The following is a 16,276-nucleotide window of genomic DNA, read 5'->3' as shown; positions in this document are numbered from 1 at the left end:
TGGAACTGTCCCCGGCATCGAATACTGCATCTTCGCATTGGCGCCTGGTGGCTGCAAGGCCGCGGATCGCGCCTGCTGCTGCTTCATTTGATGGATGTGCAACGGAATCTGTTTGTTCTGCACCACCTGCCTTCTCTGCTGTTGGCCCACATGCTGAAACTGTTGCTGCGGCACCTTTCTTTCCCCGCGGCCTGACTGAGCTTTTTGCCGCTCAAACTCGCTCTCGTACCACTCCTTAAACTCTCGAATCAGGTCAATGCCAAACGCTTGGGGGCAGCTATCTCGCACAAAGCGAGCTACAGACTCGAGCAGCTTCTGCCGCGGAATGTGTCCTCTCACCCACTGAGCCCACGCTTTCTTAATATGCTCCTTTAAGCTGACCTCCGCTGTCTGTTTGAGCGGGCTTCCTTCCATAACTTTAGTCAGAGTCTTGATTGCAAAGCGGCAAAAGTGACCAACGATAACTTGCTCTTGCGAAATCTTAGCCGCCTGAGGACGGCCCTGCCCCGGTGCGGGCTGGCCTGGTGGCATGCGCTGCTGCGGTATCCCTGCGACTGGCACGGCACGAGAAGCTCCCCTAGCATGGGTTGAAGTGCCAGTTTTCTTCATGACGGCGTTGAGCTCGGCCGTAATATCCGGCCGGGCTGATGACGCGGCAGACTGCGAACTCGCCGCAGCGCTACTTGTGACAGCGCGCACGTGCCCCCCGACGGATGCGGTAGGCTCTCTCTTCGGGATGGCCTTTGCTTGCAGCTGCTGTCTCCTATATTCGGCAGAAACCTTGCTGTCGGCGGCTCTGGCGTTGATATTGGGCATACGTGCATGGGCCTGCGCACGTGCCTGCAACGGCATGATGGGGACCGTGGGAACGCCAAACGGGGATACTTGAGTGTTCTGAGGTTGGGGTGTTGCCAGGGGGTGGGTGACGGCGCGGCCAGGGGTGCTTCCGAGGTATTGTACAAGCTCGTCCAAGTTGCCGCGAACGCTTCCGTTGAGATGCTGGCTGGCCGGATTGGCGACGCGGGGTCGGGAGTTGGTAGTAGCAGTACGTGGGGGGGCCGCTATGGGGACCGTGGTCGGCGGGTTGAAGGGGGTGGAGCTGAGGGGAGGTTCGTCGCCGATGGCGGCGATTAGCTCTTCAAGGTTCTTGTTGTTCGCCATGGCGTGGGGAGGGGTGAGGACGACTTTGGATGCTCTTACGAGGGAGAGCTGCGCGGAGGATTCTGCATGCGAGCGGTGGTGTTAAGGCGGGAGATGGGCTCTGGAGAGGGCGACAGAGGGACAAGAGAGACATGCACCGGGGTTCGGGTGCTGGCAGTGTTGACGTCGACTTTCGGAGTCGGCACTGCCGCACTGCAGACGCGAATTGCAGACTGAAAAGGGGATTGTGTGAGGACGCCAGAATTGTACTAAAAAATAGAATTTGTGCCAGCCCTACAGTTCTCTGGGTTTATGTGTCCTTGTCTCATGCAGTTTAAGTCAACATCAGACTCAACATTTGACGCAGGTGCGGAGATAATGGTGGTATAACTCAGGGATTTCTTTGATGTCCTTTCCACGGAAGTACCACCTCATGCTGCCAGAAGGTTGAAGTAAGAGACCGCCCGGATGGGGTAGGGATTTGGATGCTAGTTAGTTGCAAACCATTCAGGCAGGCAAAAGCCGCTTCTCCGAACTCTGCCGTAAATGCTCGAGTTTTGGCTGCAACTTCTCTACATCCGCGTCACCGTTATCTCTCAGCCGTTTGAGATGAGCTTCAACCTCTTTCAGAAAAAACATACCCGAGCCATCACCCCGCAAGCTTTGCATAGTCGCAACCAGTATGCCTCCACCACATAATACAGCTCCCGTTCCAACCTTCCAGTCCTCGCACCGTCATGCTCAACCCTCGCTCAGCTGACGCGCCCTGCCGTCTCCCACTATTGCGGGCTCTCGTCTATGGTCTGAAATAGTACCCCCTGATAATTGCCAGGAAGGACATTTTTTTTCCGCTGTCACAAGGCTCGCCCCTTTACAGCGATGAAGCGGACCAGTTTTCGGCCGAAATCGCACTCGATGATGTGAGTGTAGTATAGTGACAATTTCGCTGATCGAGGCAGCAACCGCTTGCTTGCCCGAGCGGATGCGGTGGCAGGGGTTGAGGTTTTTAGGAAATAGAATCGATGAGTGATTTGCACAGTCCAAGCGCCCGTTGCGGTGGTATCTTTCGCCAAGGGGTTGTTGCCCTCCATACCTGAAGACACTTTATCACAGGGTATCATAGAGGCATATCCTAACGCATGCGGTAGATTCACGCTGTAGTTGGGCGGGAACAGTCGCGACTTGGCGGGGAATGGGGGGCAACGATTTAAAAATTTTAAATGCTTAATTGTCGGTGAGTCCCATGCCACAGCTAGTCGTGAGGTTGACGCGTTCTCGGCCTGTCACACATGTGGGCGTCGAGAGGTCTAAACCACGACGCTGTATGTGCCGCGGTTGGACATCAAAAATCAGGCCTACGGTAGGTTGGAAGCTGGGGGGTTTCAAGTTGCACGCCTGGTCGTACGCGAGTACTGTGGGCTTGGAAGTTGGTACAGAACAAGCTGATCTTGTTTAAGAGCATCCCCACCGGCATGAGCATGGTCCCAACCACGTGTCTCACACATTGCACCGATTCTGCAAGAGCAAAGTGATTGACAGAGGATAGAAGGTAACTCCTTTCCTGACACTACTGCAAGCCACACATCAAACAATACCTCTCGACCAATTCCCACATAATATGTGGGAATTGGTCGAGAGGTATTGGGCGCCTCCGGAAATTTTTTTTTGTGTCAGAGTCATATTTTTCTTTTGGGTCAAAGTGTAGATTTTGGGGCGACACCCGGCCAAAGTGAAATCTACGTGGGGCGATTTCAATGCGGTGGGGTTTTTTATAGGGCGACACTACTAAAAAGTGCTTTGCTAGTAGGGTGATTTTGGTCCATGGTGTCCTTTTCAGGGGGTGACAATGCACGTTTTCTAGGGTGACAGAAAAACGATCGTAAAGTCACCTCCAACAAACTCATATTCGGGGATGTCACCCCATAAAAACGTATACATCCGTGGCATTTCGGCAGAGACCTAAATGTTAGAAAAGTCGCCCTAGAAATGCATGATTGTTTTAATGTCACCCCTATAAAAGCACGCCAGCGCACGGTTTCGCGCTGGATAAAGCGCTCTCAAAACTGAAACAATATAGTGTGCTTTAGAGGCCGCCCAGTGCCCACCACAGTGGCATACGGTGACGCGCGGTCACGCGGCGTACGTTCTGCCTTCTGAACCCGCCATTTTTCGGCGTCTACGTTCCCCAGCTCCCCCCCCGCACATCTCGCCGCAATGCCCTCACCCGTCTTCTTCATCGCCTTGCTCACCCTGCCTCTAGCACGGTGCACCGCGGCCGCGTCTCCAAGTGACCCGGAACCCGCACCAAAGAGCCCGGCGCCCATCTCACGCGTGTCCATTAAGAACGGAAGTTTGTGCAGATCTCCGGGGAGGTGCAACATTCCTAGTATTCTTGGACACCATGAGCTGGGCGATTGACAGGGTGATGATTGGTGATGGCCGACAAGGGGCAAGCGGCCACAAAATGCAAGACGGCGTTTTGTACGCTGCCGCCGGATTGACAGGCGGTGACGAAAGTTTCTGGCCTATCGATGCCAATTCGATTACACTATCCCTTCACACGATGCAGGCTCTATTAAACGCGATAGATGATGGTACCAACGACTTGCCGCGCAAGAAAAAGTTTTTGCAAGAGATGTTCCGTCGACTGTATGCGTGGATGATGGCCCATCGCGGTGTACCGATACTCATCGGTGGTATTGGGGCACGCGGACAAATCACTGGATCAAGAAGGTTTGCGGTGCACCAGTATGGCCCGAACCTCGTGCGCAGCAACGACGATTCATGCGTGTCGGCTGCGCTGTCCAACGGCACTTGTGCGCTATATGGTACCACAGGAGGAACAAGCGTCGACAAGTACCTTCGGAAGCATCCGATGAAGATCAAAACACTCAAGCAACTCTTTTCTCTGGTTCACCAAATTCCCGCTCAACTATCAGTGCGCCGAGTTCCTAAAGCTGTGAAGAAGGCGTTCGATGCAAATCCTTTCAAGTGGCTTGCGCACCATAATCAAGGCGTGTAGATAGTCCGAATAGTGGAACACGGAATTGTAGATCATTGCGTTGCGCTGGACTGCAACCGTGGTATTGTCCATGATAGCGCTTCAAGGTATCCGTTCGCATTAACCGAAGATGTGCTTCGTCTCCTTGGCGGAGATGAGGCAAAAATTTGCGCGTGGCTGAAGTGAGGGAGCTAGTTAAAGTCCCTGTCAATTCCAAGAAGCCCTCACGCTGCTCGTGTTCATCCCCCGCCCCTCCCGCTCCTTCTTCGCCAGCTTGAAGTACTCGGGCGTCGAGCAGGGGAGGCTACATGCGTGGGTGCGCAAGTTGGAAGAGAGGGAGAGAAGGGTCGGCCAGGCGGAGGAAGCAGGGAAGGACCGCGTTGCCGAACGAGTTGCTACTGTCGCGAGGAGGGAATCGAAACAGGGCGCGCCAGTCCTTCTCTCTTGTATGGGCTTCAACGATCGCAGGGGCTAGCGCAGCAGATGAGAATCAGCGAAATTTAAGTTCTCTGAATGGGTCGAACAACAATTCGGGAGTGATCAGTTATCAAGCGTCATCTCCTGACGAGGCGGCACTAGTGAATGCAGCACGTATTCTAGGCTTCACTTATTTATCAAGGTCTAATCGTGATACAGTTATTGATGTATTCGGACGAAGCGAGACACATGATTTAGTGGAAACAATCGAGTTTGATTCCACGAGAAAGAGGATGAGCGTGATAACTCGAGATCTGGATGGCAAGCTAAGGATCTACACAAAGGGCGCAGACGCCATCATTTTTGCGAGACTGGCTGAAGGGCAGTCACCCGATGTCACTGAGCAGCATCTTCATGAATTCGCAGTGGAAGGATTGCGCACTCTTTGTCTTGCCTATGCAGATCTTGATGACGATGGGTTTCAAGATTGGCATCGAAGATATCGGCACGCGAATTCCGAGTTAATCGATCGTGAAGAAAAAGTTGCTGCAGTTGTTGACGAATTCGAACGTGATCTTACCTTGCTGGGTGCGACTGCTATCGAAGACAAACTCCAAGATGGTGTTCCAGAGACTTTAAAGAAGCTGGAACAAGCCAGCATCAAGGTATGGGTACTAACCGGGGACAAACAAGAGACAGCCATTAATATTGGGTTGTCATGCGGCGCCATTGACGAAGGCATGGATGTCGTGATCATCAATGAGGACAATCTCGAAGATACAGCTGCGCAGCTTGACCGGGCACTTGGCAGGTGGAGCGCCATGCGTACAGATCCAGCAATGGAACGAAAGCTTGGCCTGGTCATTGACGGACAAACATTGCATTACGCTCTCGAAGAGGAACTCCAGAAACGGTTTATGGTAGTGACAAACATGGCTCGATCAGTCATCGCTTGCCGTGTGAGTCCGAAGCAAAAGACTGAGATTGTCGAGCTGGTCCGCCGGCTTGACAAGGACAAAGTTACTTTGGCTATTGGAGACGGCGCTAATGATGTCGGTATGATTCAAGCGGCCCATGTGGGGATGGGAATTGTGAGCTTGGAAGGGCAAGAGGCCAAACTGGCCTCAGACTACTCTATTGGTCAGTTTCGTTTCTTGGGGCGTGTAATGCTAGTCCATGGCAGATGGAGCTACAAACGGCTCTCAAAAATGGTCTTGTTCACAATATACCGAAATGCGGCGCTGACTCTTTGTGAGATCTATTGGGCATTCTTTTCAGCATTTTCAGGTCAGCCTCTCTTGGATCCCTGGATGGGGGGTCTTTACAATTTGCTTTTGGCATCGCTTCCTCCCATTGTCCTCGGTATATTCGATCAGGAATTGACTGCCGAATATGCGCTTGCTTTCCCTGAAATGTATTCAAAGGGGCAAAGAAACACGGCGTACAACTTTCGCGTCTTTTTGAGCTGGATTCTCTCAGCAATATGGCAATCAGATGTAGTGTTCTTTGTTTGCTTCTGGGGCTTTGGTGACATTCCGCAGGCCGGTGGGCAGATGCTGAGAATGTGGGCATTCGGCACAGTCGTATTCTCGGTAGTGATTTTCACTGTACATGTCATGCTACTTGTGTACCAGAGTTCCTGGACAACGCTTTCAGCGTCCTTGTTCTTTGTCTCATTTGCGACATTTGCATCATCTTATCCTTGAGCTTTGCGTTCTCCTGCTGCAATTGCTGCACCTGAAGGATGAAGCCCTTCTTCTCCTCCTCAGTCGTCCTCACGAGCTTTTCCAACATGTGCACGTACACCTCCTGCGCGTAGCGTGCGGCGGCGGCCGAGTCCTGGTTCATCTTCAGACGGCGTGTGTACTTCTCAAGCGGAGTCATCGAGGTATCACCCTTCTTTCGGCGCTTCATGCGGTCAAACTCGCCCTTGGCCATGTGCTCGTTCTTCTTCATCTCCTTGAAGGCCTCACGGGCCTTTTCCTTGCACAGGTCTGCGTACGGGATGCCGCCCATCTGCATGGCGATGTGCGGCTCGATGAGCGGGGAGTCATCCTGCTCGTAGGTGGCGGTGGGCTTCTGGACCGGCTTGATGTCGATGGGCAGCGGCGGGCGGCGGTCCGTCGGGTGCATGGGCTGCGGCGGGAAGGAGTGGGCGGAGACGACGGGGTGGCGGGCGTATTGCTGGGCGTGCGGGTCATGGGAGAGGTGGTGCACCCGTATTGTTGATAGTGTAGGTTTCCCTTTCTTGTCTCTGGTGCGGCTGAAATGCAGCCGGAGCGATTCTTTCTGTCACTGTTTCATAGCCTTTTTCATCTAGCGATGTGGCGCTCACTCCGACGACAGTGCAGGACTCATGAGTAATGTAGCTGCCTGGTTTGCGTATTAAAATGTTCTTGGAACAACCAAATACTTGTGCGGACATCACAGCCTGCCCTCTGCAGTCCGGATCCTCATTCATTGTCCAGCAAGGTCACCATATGGGAATCACTCATATTGGCCTAGTGTCATGGTCAGAACGCATTCCGCCAATCAACAGGTGTCGAAGGTGGCCATTGTATCTCTCGGCAAGCTGTCCTCGTCATTATCCTGTCCCTACGAAGTACTGTATTTGCAGCGAAACTGATAATTCCACGTCGTTCGATGATGCGCCGTGGATATCGCTCATATGGCTCGACCGTATGACATGTATATACGGGTTCTGTGAAGAGACTTTACATTATTGAGGAACTCTTCCTCGCTTGCTTCCGCTCAAACGGCGTCCTCCATCGCTTGGATGCACATGCTTAACAAGACATCGGAGCTGTTAAACTTGCATGGTATCAGACTTGTACAGGCTCCCATTTACACAATCTATGATGAACAATTTGGAAAAGGAAGAAAGTCTATCTGTCCACATATAGTTGTTACGGCGACACCCCAGTACCGTCACCTACTGGTAGGCCACCACTCCCATCGACTGGGACATTGCTCATGTGATCAAACGCTGTTGCATTTGTATTGACCAACACCCCAACGCCCCTGTCCTCTCTGAACGAATTCTCGGCGAAACGGACGCCTGCGCCCTCATCATGAGCTACGAAAGAATCGGGAGGAAGTTCGTGCTAAGATGACCAGAGATGCGATGCCGTTTAGCAAGCAAGAGGCAAGTACTGATATGTTCAAGTGCGGAAAATGCAAGCAAAGAAAATGTACTTATTACCAGATGCAGACCCGGTCCGCAGATGAACCATTAACGACCTTTGTCTCATGCGTACATTGCGGTAATCATTGGAGGTTTTGAGCTTTCACTTCTCGGTCCAAACAACCCATCCGCTACCCCTTCTTCCCCTCATACCCTCCATTCCACCGCTTCAGTACAAAAGTTGAGAGAGCTTCGGTGAAATTGAGACTACTTGTACGAGTAGATAGGACGGGTGACAAAACATGTATCCCTGTAAACTTTGGGTTTTCTCAATAATCAGCGTGCTACGGAGCAGCTCTCAAAACTAGTGTACAACAACAACGATATGTGACGTAAATGTGGGCCTCAAAGCTCTGGTAAACACTCGGACATTGCACAAATGGCATGTATGGCGCATTATCTGCAAAAATTGAGCAATTCGTATGAAATACTGGTCCTCCAGAAACAATGTTTCTGGCCGGCATGAGTGTCTCATTTGTAGGGCGTCCGCAGCGCAGATATTCTTGTCAAATACCCTGCGCCTCGGCCTGCGCCTCGACCACTTTCTCCGAGAGTCACCCCACAAAAATCCATCCTCCGGAAGTATCCCTCGCACCGCAGCTCGCTTTTCACTGTCACCCTATGTTCTTTCCCCTTTTTCTCTGCCATATTTTGGCGGGATAATGCGATCTTTTCTGCCAGACGCCAGAAAGGCCCTGCATCACTTTGGGACAATCATCATCAACGAAACGCCCGTAATTGACGTCTTTTGTTGCGCTCATCCCGGAGATACGGCGGACGAAAGTGACGAGCCCACTTTGCGCAATATACAAAAGCGTTTCAAGAAGCTCTCTTTTCTTGTTCATCCGGACAGATGTGTGTCGGATCGCTCCTCCGCGAATAAAGCTATGCAAAAGCTCACTCGCGCAAAAGAACAAGCTGAGAGAGACATTCGTTTTGATGAGATGGAAAACGGGGAAGATGCTTCAAATTTGGTTCCCGCAACACTACTTTTTACACTCATTCCAACCTCGAAGGAGAAACTACTCGAACTCATGTTAAGGGAGGAAAGGGAGAATATTCGAAGAAAGGTCATGGCTGAGGAGGAGGAAATGTCTTCTCAAGCGGAAAAAGGCGAGGATAGGAGCAAAGAAACGGAAAAAAGTGAAGAAAGGGAAAAGAGAGAGGGGCGTCGCAATCGTGAAGAAAGGATGCAAGAAGAAAGAGCTCAGGAGTTGAGACGTAAAAGGGAGCAGGGGCTAGAGGAGGAGAGAGTACGTGCGAGGAGGGAGGAAGCGGAGAGAGAAAAAGAGCAGGCATTGGAGGAAAAGAGGGAAAGAAAAGGCTCAGCGGAAAGTGAAAGGGGACATCAGCGGAGGGAGAAGGAAGTGAGACAAGAATGGGAAACGGAAGACGAAAACATATGTCAGGTGGAAAAGCCTGAGACGATTACGCAAAGGCGGGAACGGATGGCTAGGGAGCGCAGAGAGAAGAGAATGTCTTATCAGGAACGAGCACGTATGGATAATGAGGCGCGGAAACGAGAAGAGAGGCAGAGGAGGGAACGAAGGGATCGTCATGAATCAAGGAGCCAAGGAGGGGCTCGGAATAATTCCCCCAGGATCCATACATCTTCGTTTGACGGAACCGATTTTATGACCGATGTCCTGGGTAGAGAGTTTGAATCTAAAATGGGTCACGGCCCAGATGGTGAGGAAGCGGAGTTCGTTGGGGCGCCTGAAGATGATTGGGATATAGAGGGGGGTGACGGGGTGAACTCGGATGAGGAAGAGGACGATGAGGATGTTGATGCCGAAGAAGAAAGTTCGATGGAAGATGAAGCAGATTCCTCTCGTTCCCCTCGCCCGGAATGTATTGACGACGATGACTTTGATTTCGGAGCGTACATAGCCGTCACGCCTGAAGACACCAGCAGCAATGGAGAAGCTTGTGATGCAGCAGCTGCGGCTGAAAAGGTGTTGCCAGTTGACCTCAGAACTTTGTCTGAAGACGAACAGAAGAAACGGCGAGCGGAACAAAAGAGAGTGTCAAAAAAGAGAAGTCAGCGGAAGGCAATGGCGGAAATAGCGGCGGATAGAGTAGCAGAGATGACGTGGGTTCCCCGGCGATGCGTCCCGTATACCCCTGAGGTTGGGATTCAGCTTTCCGGAAGATGGCGCTGCGAGCAGCTCATTCGAGCATATACTGCGACTTTGGGTGTGCCGGAGGGAGTGAATGTGGTGAAAAACTTCGAAATGGTGCGTATGGACTGTCGACGAAAGCATTGTGCCGCAACTCTCACTTTTAATCGGCAACCGAAATCGGGATTGTGGAAGTTGAATCGGTTCCAAGAGCACGAAAACCAGTGCTATGGGCAGTCAGTCGACAGAAAGTCCTGTCAATTTAGACCGGCGTATACCGCTGAGCAGACCGCACGGGCGCTTCGTGATGAGTTCGCCTTGAACCCTGACATGCCCACCAGCGTCCTAGCGTCCATTTTAAGGGCGAAGTCAATTTACCGTCGACAACCAGCAAACTCACACATTCGCGCTGTGAGGCGCGAGCTGAACAGATACATCTCAGCTGCTCGAGCCGTTGACATGGCTGCCCTGGAAGGATACTCTGATCTGTTGAGGGAATTGGGGCACAGGGTGGACATTTTCATCTTGTCCGGTACGGAAATGAAGGCGCAGCGCATCAAGGCTGCACGATTCATATACAAACAACAGCAAAAACTTTCATACTCTGAAAAACTAAGATCCCTACAATCCGGGTTTAATGTAGAGGATGTGGACGTCTCGGATATTGCGGATGAGGGTAAATATTATGGCGGGTTCCTCTTCGTCCCGATGGTTGCAGAAGCTTTCTGTAGAAAGGGCAGGATGACATGCGCAGCGGATGCCGCTCATTGCGAGGGTTTGGGCCGCCGTTCTTACGGAACCACATTTGAAGTGTTCGGATACGACACTAACCATCAACTCTGCCCCTTGGTGTTCGCCCATTTCGTGGGAGCTGAGGGAATGGACTCGTGGGAGAAAGTTTTTGCTGCCGCCGCGGATATCCCAGGGTTTGATGTACCTACGAGGACGACAATTGTCGACCAGGAGAAATATATCGACTCAGCGTACAAGCGGTGCATGCAGCACGCGAAGTTGTTCCTGGACCCACTGCATGTCCGAAAAAATCTCGCTACAGCACTGGGTGCGGGAAAGGTTGTTGGTGTGCGCATGTACGATAAAGCGCTTCGAAACCCAAGCAGGGATGAGGTTATTCAAGCCAAAAAAGACTTCCCGATGAAGATGTCAGATTACCTTAATAGGTTTGATGACAGTGAGCTGTACAGAGCATGCTCGATGTTGCAAGATCTAATCACGACATCTCAAGGAGCTGAAAGTGGTATGTCCGCCGCCCTGCGAAACCACATCAGGACAGTGGAGCCTCAAAAGATGCTGGAGAAAGTTGTGTCGACACAGCAAACTGCCTTTTTGAAGCGGCAAGCAACTGCAATGAACTGCAAGAGTCCCGTACCACCTCACATTGAACAACGTCTTGCGCTACTCATTCAGAGATCAAGAGTTTATAAGGAGTCTGTTAGGTTTGTAGAGGGAACGGGGCAAATGGAGGCGACGGTACGAAGCGTGGTGGACGGAACGCGTTTGAGGCATGTAGTCATGCGTTCAGAGCCAAACACGCCCCCTTCATGCTGCATGCATTCACGAGATGGTTCCGGTTTTCCTTGCTATCACGGAACGGCTGTCATATGTGAGAAGTACGGATCTAATAATTTGTATAAGCACGTTGCACGACGACATTTGACGAAAGCATGGAAAGAGAATTACTACAGCTTGTGTTACTCAATGCCGGCGCAATACTCTGTCGACAAAGTTATCAAACAAGCGAAACGGTTAGTAGCTTTTGGTCAGAACTTAAGAATTCCCAAAGCTATCCCTCCTCCTCGTGGGAGGCCAGTGAAAAACGCGGGAAAACGTAAGAAGAGCTGGTATGAGAACGGACCTGCGCCATCAAAGAGGAAGTACACTTGCTCTCTTTGTCGTTCTGAGACGCATACTGTTACTGATTGTGCACTGAGACAGCTTTATGGGGATGAAAACACTAGGTAAACATGCTTCCGTGGTATGGAAAATACGGAAAATACTGTATGTAATTGTATGTAGATAGAGTGGGTAGAAGTTGCCGGTGTTTCGCATATGAAGTCACCCTATATTTCCAACTGAAATCACATCAATCTCAGAAAACGATCCAATGTCGCCCTATAGACACAGACAAAGATCGGCATGTTTCAACATGTCGTTTTCTTAGGGCGACGTCACCCTCGGAATTGGATGAATGAGGAACGTCACCCTTCAATGCCACCTCAATTGGGGTAGTCGCCTCCAAAACACCCCCAGGGCTAGAACTTCACCTCCCCAAGGGCATCAAAAGCCGCACCTGTCACCCCAAGATCCGCAAATGGCCCTTTTCTTTTTTGTGAACAAAAAATGAGTTTTACCACGGAAATGCTTGCGCACATAATGTGCGTCCCCCTACTGTACGCATGCTTTGAACTCGTTCCTAACGACGAGCACGGTGTGTCAGGGTCGTTCCTAACGACGAGCACGGCACCGGACGCCGGCGATGACGCCGTCGGAGCTCTATCTACAGTGTGTGCTGTGAGCTAAGCTCAATCATGATGGTGTTTTCACCGAGCAGCCACCGTCAGAACCATGAATGACCAAATGGCTATTCTATTGCTACTTCTCATTCAGAGCCATGCTCGGTAGGATGTAGATGTCGAGTCTCGTCGGTCGGGCGGCGGCCGACGCTTTCTCTGTGTACAGTAAATTTGGATTGTACGCGCGCACATTTTGACATTTGTGCGATACACATTTAACCTAGCATGGGGTCGCCCGTCCGAGAAAACGGCGCGTTGTGTGTGCACAACGCGCCGTTTGTGTGTCACAAAATCCCGATTTGGTCAACACAATTTGCGATTTTAGAATTTCAGGAGTCGCCCATTGTTATACCAGATATTATCGGGTCGCGTTAGAATTCTGCATTCTAGAACTGGTGCTGCGGCACGTTTCTCTTCCCCGGGGCCTGACTGAGCCCTCCGCCGCTCAAACTCGCTCTCGTACCACTCCTTAAACACTCGAATCAGGTCCTGCAGGGCCGCGGACCGCGCCTGCTGCTGCTTCATTTGGTGGATGTTCAACGGAATCTGTTTGTTCTGCACTACCTTCCTTCTCTGCTGTTGGCCCACATGCTGAAACTGTTGCTGCGGCACTTTTCTGTTCCCCGGGGCCTGACTGAGCCCTCTGCCGCTCAAACTCGCTCTCGTACCACTCCTTAAACTCTCGAATCAGGTCAATGCCAAACGCTTGGGGGCAGCTATCTCGCACAAAGCGAGCTACAGACTCGAGCAGCTTCTGCCGCGGAATGTGCCCTCTCACCCACTGAGCCCACGCTTTCTTAATATGCTCCCTTAAGCTGACCTCCGCTGTCTGTTTGAGCGGGCTTCCTTCCATAACTTTATTCAGGGTCTTGATCGCAAAGCGGCAAAAGTGACCAACGATAACTCGCTCTTGCGAAATCCTAGCCGCCTGAGGACGGCCCTGCCCCGGTGCGGGCTGGCCAGGCTGTTTGTTCTGCACTACCTGCCTTCTCTGCTGTTGGCCCACATGCTGAAACTGTTGCTGCGACACCTTTCTTTCCCCGCAGCCTGACTGAGCCTTTTGCCGCTCAAACTCGCTCTCGTACCACTCCTTAAATTCTCGAATCAGGTCAATGCCAAACGCTTGGGGGCAGCTATCTCGCACAAAGCGAGCTACAGACTCGAGCAGCTTCTGCCGCGGAATGTGCCCTCTCACCCACTGAGCCCACGCTTTCTTAATATGCTCCCTTAAGCTGACCTCCGCTGTCTGTTTGAGCGGGCTTCCTTCCATAACTTTATTCAGAGTCTTGATCGCAAAGCAGCAAAAGTGACCAACGATAACTTGCTCTTGCGAAATCTTAGCCGCCTGAGGACGGCCCTGCCCCGGTGCGGGCTGGCCTGGTGGCATGCGCTGCTGCGGTATCCCTGCGACTGGCACGGCACGAGAAGCTCCCCTAGCATGGGTTGAAGTGCCAGTTTTCTTCATGACGGCGTTGAGCTCGGCCGTAATATCCGGCCGGGCTGATGACGCGGCAGACTGCGAACTCGCCGCAGCGCTACTTGTGACAGCGCGCACGTGCCCCCCGACGGATGCGGTAGGCTCTCTCTTCGGGATGGCCTTTGCTTGCAGCTGCTGTCTCATATATTCGGCAGAAACCTTGCTGTCGGCGGCTCTGGCGTTGATATTGGGCATACGTGCATGGGCCTGCGCACGTGCCTGCAACGGCATGATGGGGACCGTGGGAACGCCAAACGGGGATACTTGAGTGTTCTGAGGTTGGGGTGTTGCCAGGGGGTGGGTGACGGCGCGGCCAGGGGTGCTTCCGAGGTATTGTACAAGCTCGTCCAAGTTGCCGCGAACGCTTCCGTTGAGATGCTGGCTGGCCGGATTGGCGACGCGGGGTCGGGAGTTGGTAGTAGCAGTACGTGGGGGGGCCGCTATGGGGACCGTGGTCGGCGGGTTGAAGGGGGTGGAGCTGAGGGGAGGTTCGTCGCCGATGGCGGCGATTAGCTCTTCAAGGTTCTTGTTGTTCGCCATGGCGTGGGGAGGGGTGAGGACGACTTTGGATGCTCTTACGAGGGAGAGCTGCGCGGAGGATTCTGCATGCGAGCGGTGGTGTTAAGGCGGGAGATGGGCTCTGGAGAGGGCGACAGAGGGACAAGAGAGACATGCACCGGGGTTCGGGTGCTGGCAGTGTTGACGTCGACTTTCGGAGTCGGCACTGCCGCACTGCAGACGCGAATTGCAGACTGAAAAGGGGATTGTGTGAGGACGCCAGAATTGTACTAAAAAATAGAATTTGTGCCAGCCCTACAGTTCTCTGGGTTTATGTGTCCTTGTCTCATGCAGTTTAAGTCAACATCAGACTCAACATTTGACGCAGGTGCGGAGATAATGGTGGTATAACTCAGGGATTTCTTTGATGTCCTTTCCACGGAAGTACCACCTCATGCTGCCAGAAGGTTGAAGTAAGAGACCGCCCGGATGGGGTAGGGATTTGGATGCTAGTTAGTTGCAAACCATTCAGGCAGGCAAAAGCCGCTTCTCCGAACTCTGCCGTAAATGCTCGAGTTTTGGCTGCAACTTCTCTACATCCGCGTCACCGTTATCTCTCAGCCGTTTGAGATGAGCTTCAACCTCTTTCAGAAAAAACATACCCGAGCCATCACCCCGCAAGCTTTGCATAGTCGCAACCAGTATGCCTCCACCACATAATACAGCTCCCGTTCCAACCTTCCAGTCCTCGCACCGTCATGCTCAACCCTCGCTCAGCTGACGCGCCCTGCCGTCTCCCACTATTGCGGGCTCTCGTCTATGGTCTGAAATAGTACCCCCTGATAATTGCCAGGAAGGACATTTTTTTTCCGCTGTCACAAGGCTCGCCCCTTTACAGCGATGAAGCGGACCAGTTTTCGGCCGAAATCGCACTCGATGATGTGAGTGTAGTATAGTGACAATTTCGCTGATCGAGGCAGCAACCGCTTGCTTGCCCGAGCGGATGCGGTGGCAGGGGTTGAGGTTTTTAGGAAATAGAATCGATGAGTGATTTGCACAGTCCAAGCGCCCGTTGCGGTGGTATCTTTCGCCAAGGGGTTGTTGCCCTCCATACCTGAAGACACTTTATCACAGGGTATCATAGAGGCATATCCTAACGCATGCGGTAGATTCACGCTGTAGTTGGGCGGGAACAGTCGCGACTTGGCGGGGAATGGGGGGCAACGATTTAAAAATTTTAAATGCTTAATTGTCGGTGAGTCCCATGCCACAGCTAGTCGTGAGGTTGACGCGTTCTCGGCCTGTCACACATGTGGGCGTCGAGAGGTCTAAACCACGACGCTGTATGTGCCGCGGTTGGACATCAAAAATCAGGCCTACGGTAGGTTGGAAGCTGGGGGGTTTCAAGTTGCACGCCTGGTCGTACGCGAGTACTGTGGGCTTGGAAGTTGGTACAGAACAAGCTGATCTTGTTTAAGAGCATCCCCACCGGCATGAGCATGGTCCCAACCACGTGTCTCACACATTGCACCGATTCTGCAAGAGCAAAGTGATTGACAGAGGATAGAAGGTAACTCCTTTCCTGACACTACTGCAAGCCACACATCAAACAATACCTCTCGACCAATTCCCACATAATATGTGGGAATTGGTCGAGAGGTATTGTTATACCAGATATTATCGGGTCGCGTTAGAATTCTGCATTCTAGAACTGGTGCTGCGGCACGTTTCTCTTCCCCGGGGCCTGACTGAGCCCTCCGCCGCTCAAACTCGCTCTCGTACCACTCCTTAAACACTCGAATCAGGTCCTGCAGGGCCGCGGACCGCGCCTGCTGCTGCTTCATTTGGTGGATGTTCAACGGAATCTGTTTGTTCTGCACCACCTGCCTTCTCTGCTGTTGGCCCACA

At 52.3% G+C, this 16,276-nt stretch overlaps 5 protein-coding genes; 2 read left to right on the top strand and 3 right to left on the bottom strand.

Annotated features, from left to right (window-relative positions):
• Positions 1-2,333: 2,333 nt before the first annotated feature.
• On the bottom strand, positions 2,334-2,602 carry CHC_T00000830001 (hypothetical protein). XM_005710845.1 is given in 2 exon segments: positions 2,334-2,482; positions 2,483-2,602. 1 exon segment carries the CDS (start codon positions 2,600-2,602, stop codon positions 2,483-2,485), a length of 120 nt encoding a protein of 39 aa, XP_005710902.1. The 3' UTR covers positions 2,334-2,482.
• Positions 2,603-4,449: 1,847 nt separating this feature from the next.
• On the top strand, positions 4,450-7,666 carry CHC_T00000829001 (hypothetical protein). The gene is made up of 5 exons (XM_005710844.1): positions 4,450-4,785; positions 4,966-6,193; positions 6,309-6,782; positions 7,270-7,485; positions 7,635-7,666. The coding sequence occupies exons 1-5, from the start codon at positions 4,450-4,452 to the stop codon at positions 7,664-7,666; spliced, it is 2,286 nt and encodes a 761-aa protein (XP_005710901.1).
• Position 7,667: 1 nt separating this feature from the next.
• Positions 7,668-8,015, top strand: CHC_T00000828001 (hypothetical protein). XM_005710843.1 is given in 2 exon segments: positions 7,668-7,841; positions 7,842-8,015. 1 exon segment carries the CDS (start codon positions 7,668-7,670, stop codon positions 7,839-7,841), a length of 174 nt encoding a protein of 57 aa, XP_005710900.1. The 3' UTR covers positions 7,842-8,015.
• A 4,847-nt stretch (positions 8,016-12,862) lies between these two features.
• On the bottom strand, positions 12,863-14,410 carry CHC_T00000827001 (hypothetical protein). The gene has a single exon (XM_005710842.1). It carries the CDS (start codon positions 14,408-14,410, stop codon positions 12,863-12,865), a length of 1,548 nt encoding a protein of 515 aa, XP_005710899.1.
• A 1,172-nt stretch (positions 14,411-15,582) lies between these two features.
• Positions 15,583-16,212, bottom strand: CHC_T00000826001 (hypothetical protein). XM_005710841.1 is given in 2 exon segments: positions 15,583-15,771; positions 15,772-16,212. 1 exon segment carries the CDS (start codon positions 16,210-16,212, stop codon positions 15,772-15,774), a length of 441 nt encoding a protein of 146 aa, XP_005710898.1. The 3' UTR covers positions 15,583-15,771.
• Between the last annotated feature and the right edge of the window lie 64 nt (positions 16,213-16,276).

The sequence above is a fragment of the Chondrus crispus genome, genomic scaffold (assembly GCF_000350225.1).
Source record: "Chondrus crispus Stackhouse genomic scaffold, scaffold_640, whole genome shotgun sequence".
NCBI classification, from domain to species: domain Eukaryota; phylum Rhodophyta; class Florideophyceae; order Gigartinales; family Gigartinaceae; genus Chondrus; species Chondrus crispus.
This window is presented reverse-complemented; position numbering and strand designations above follow the sequence as displayed.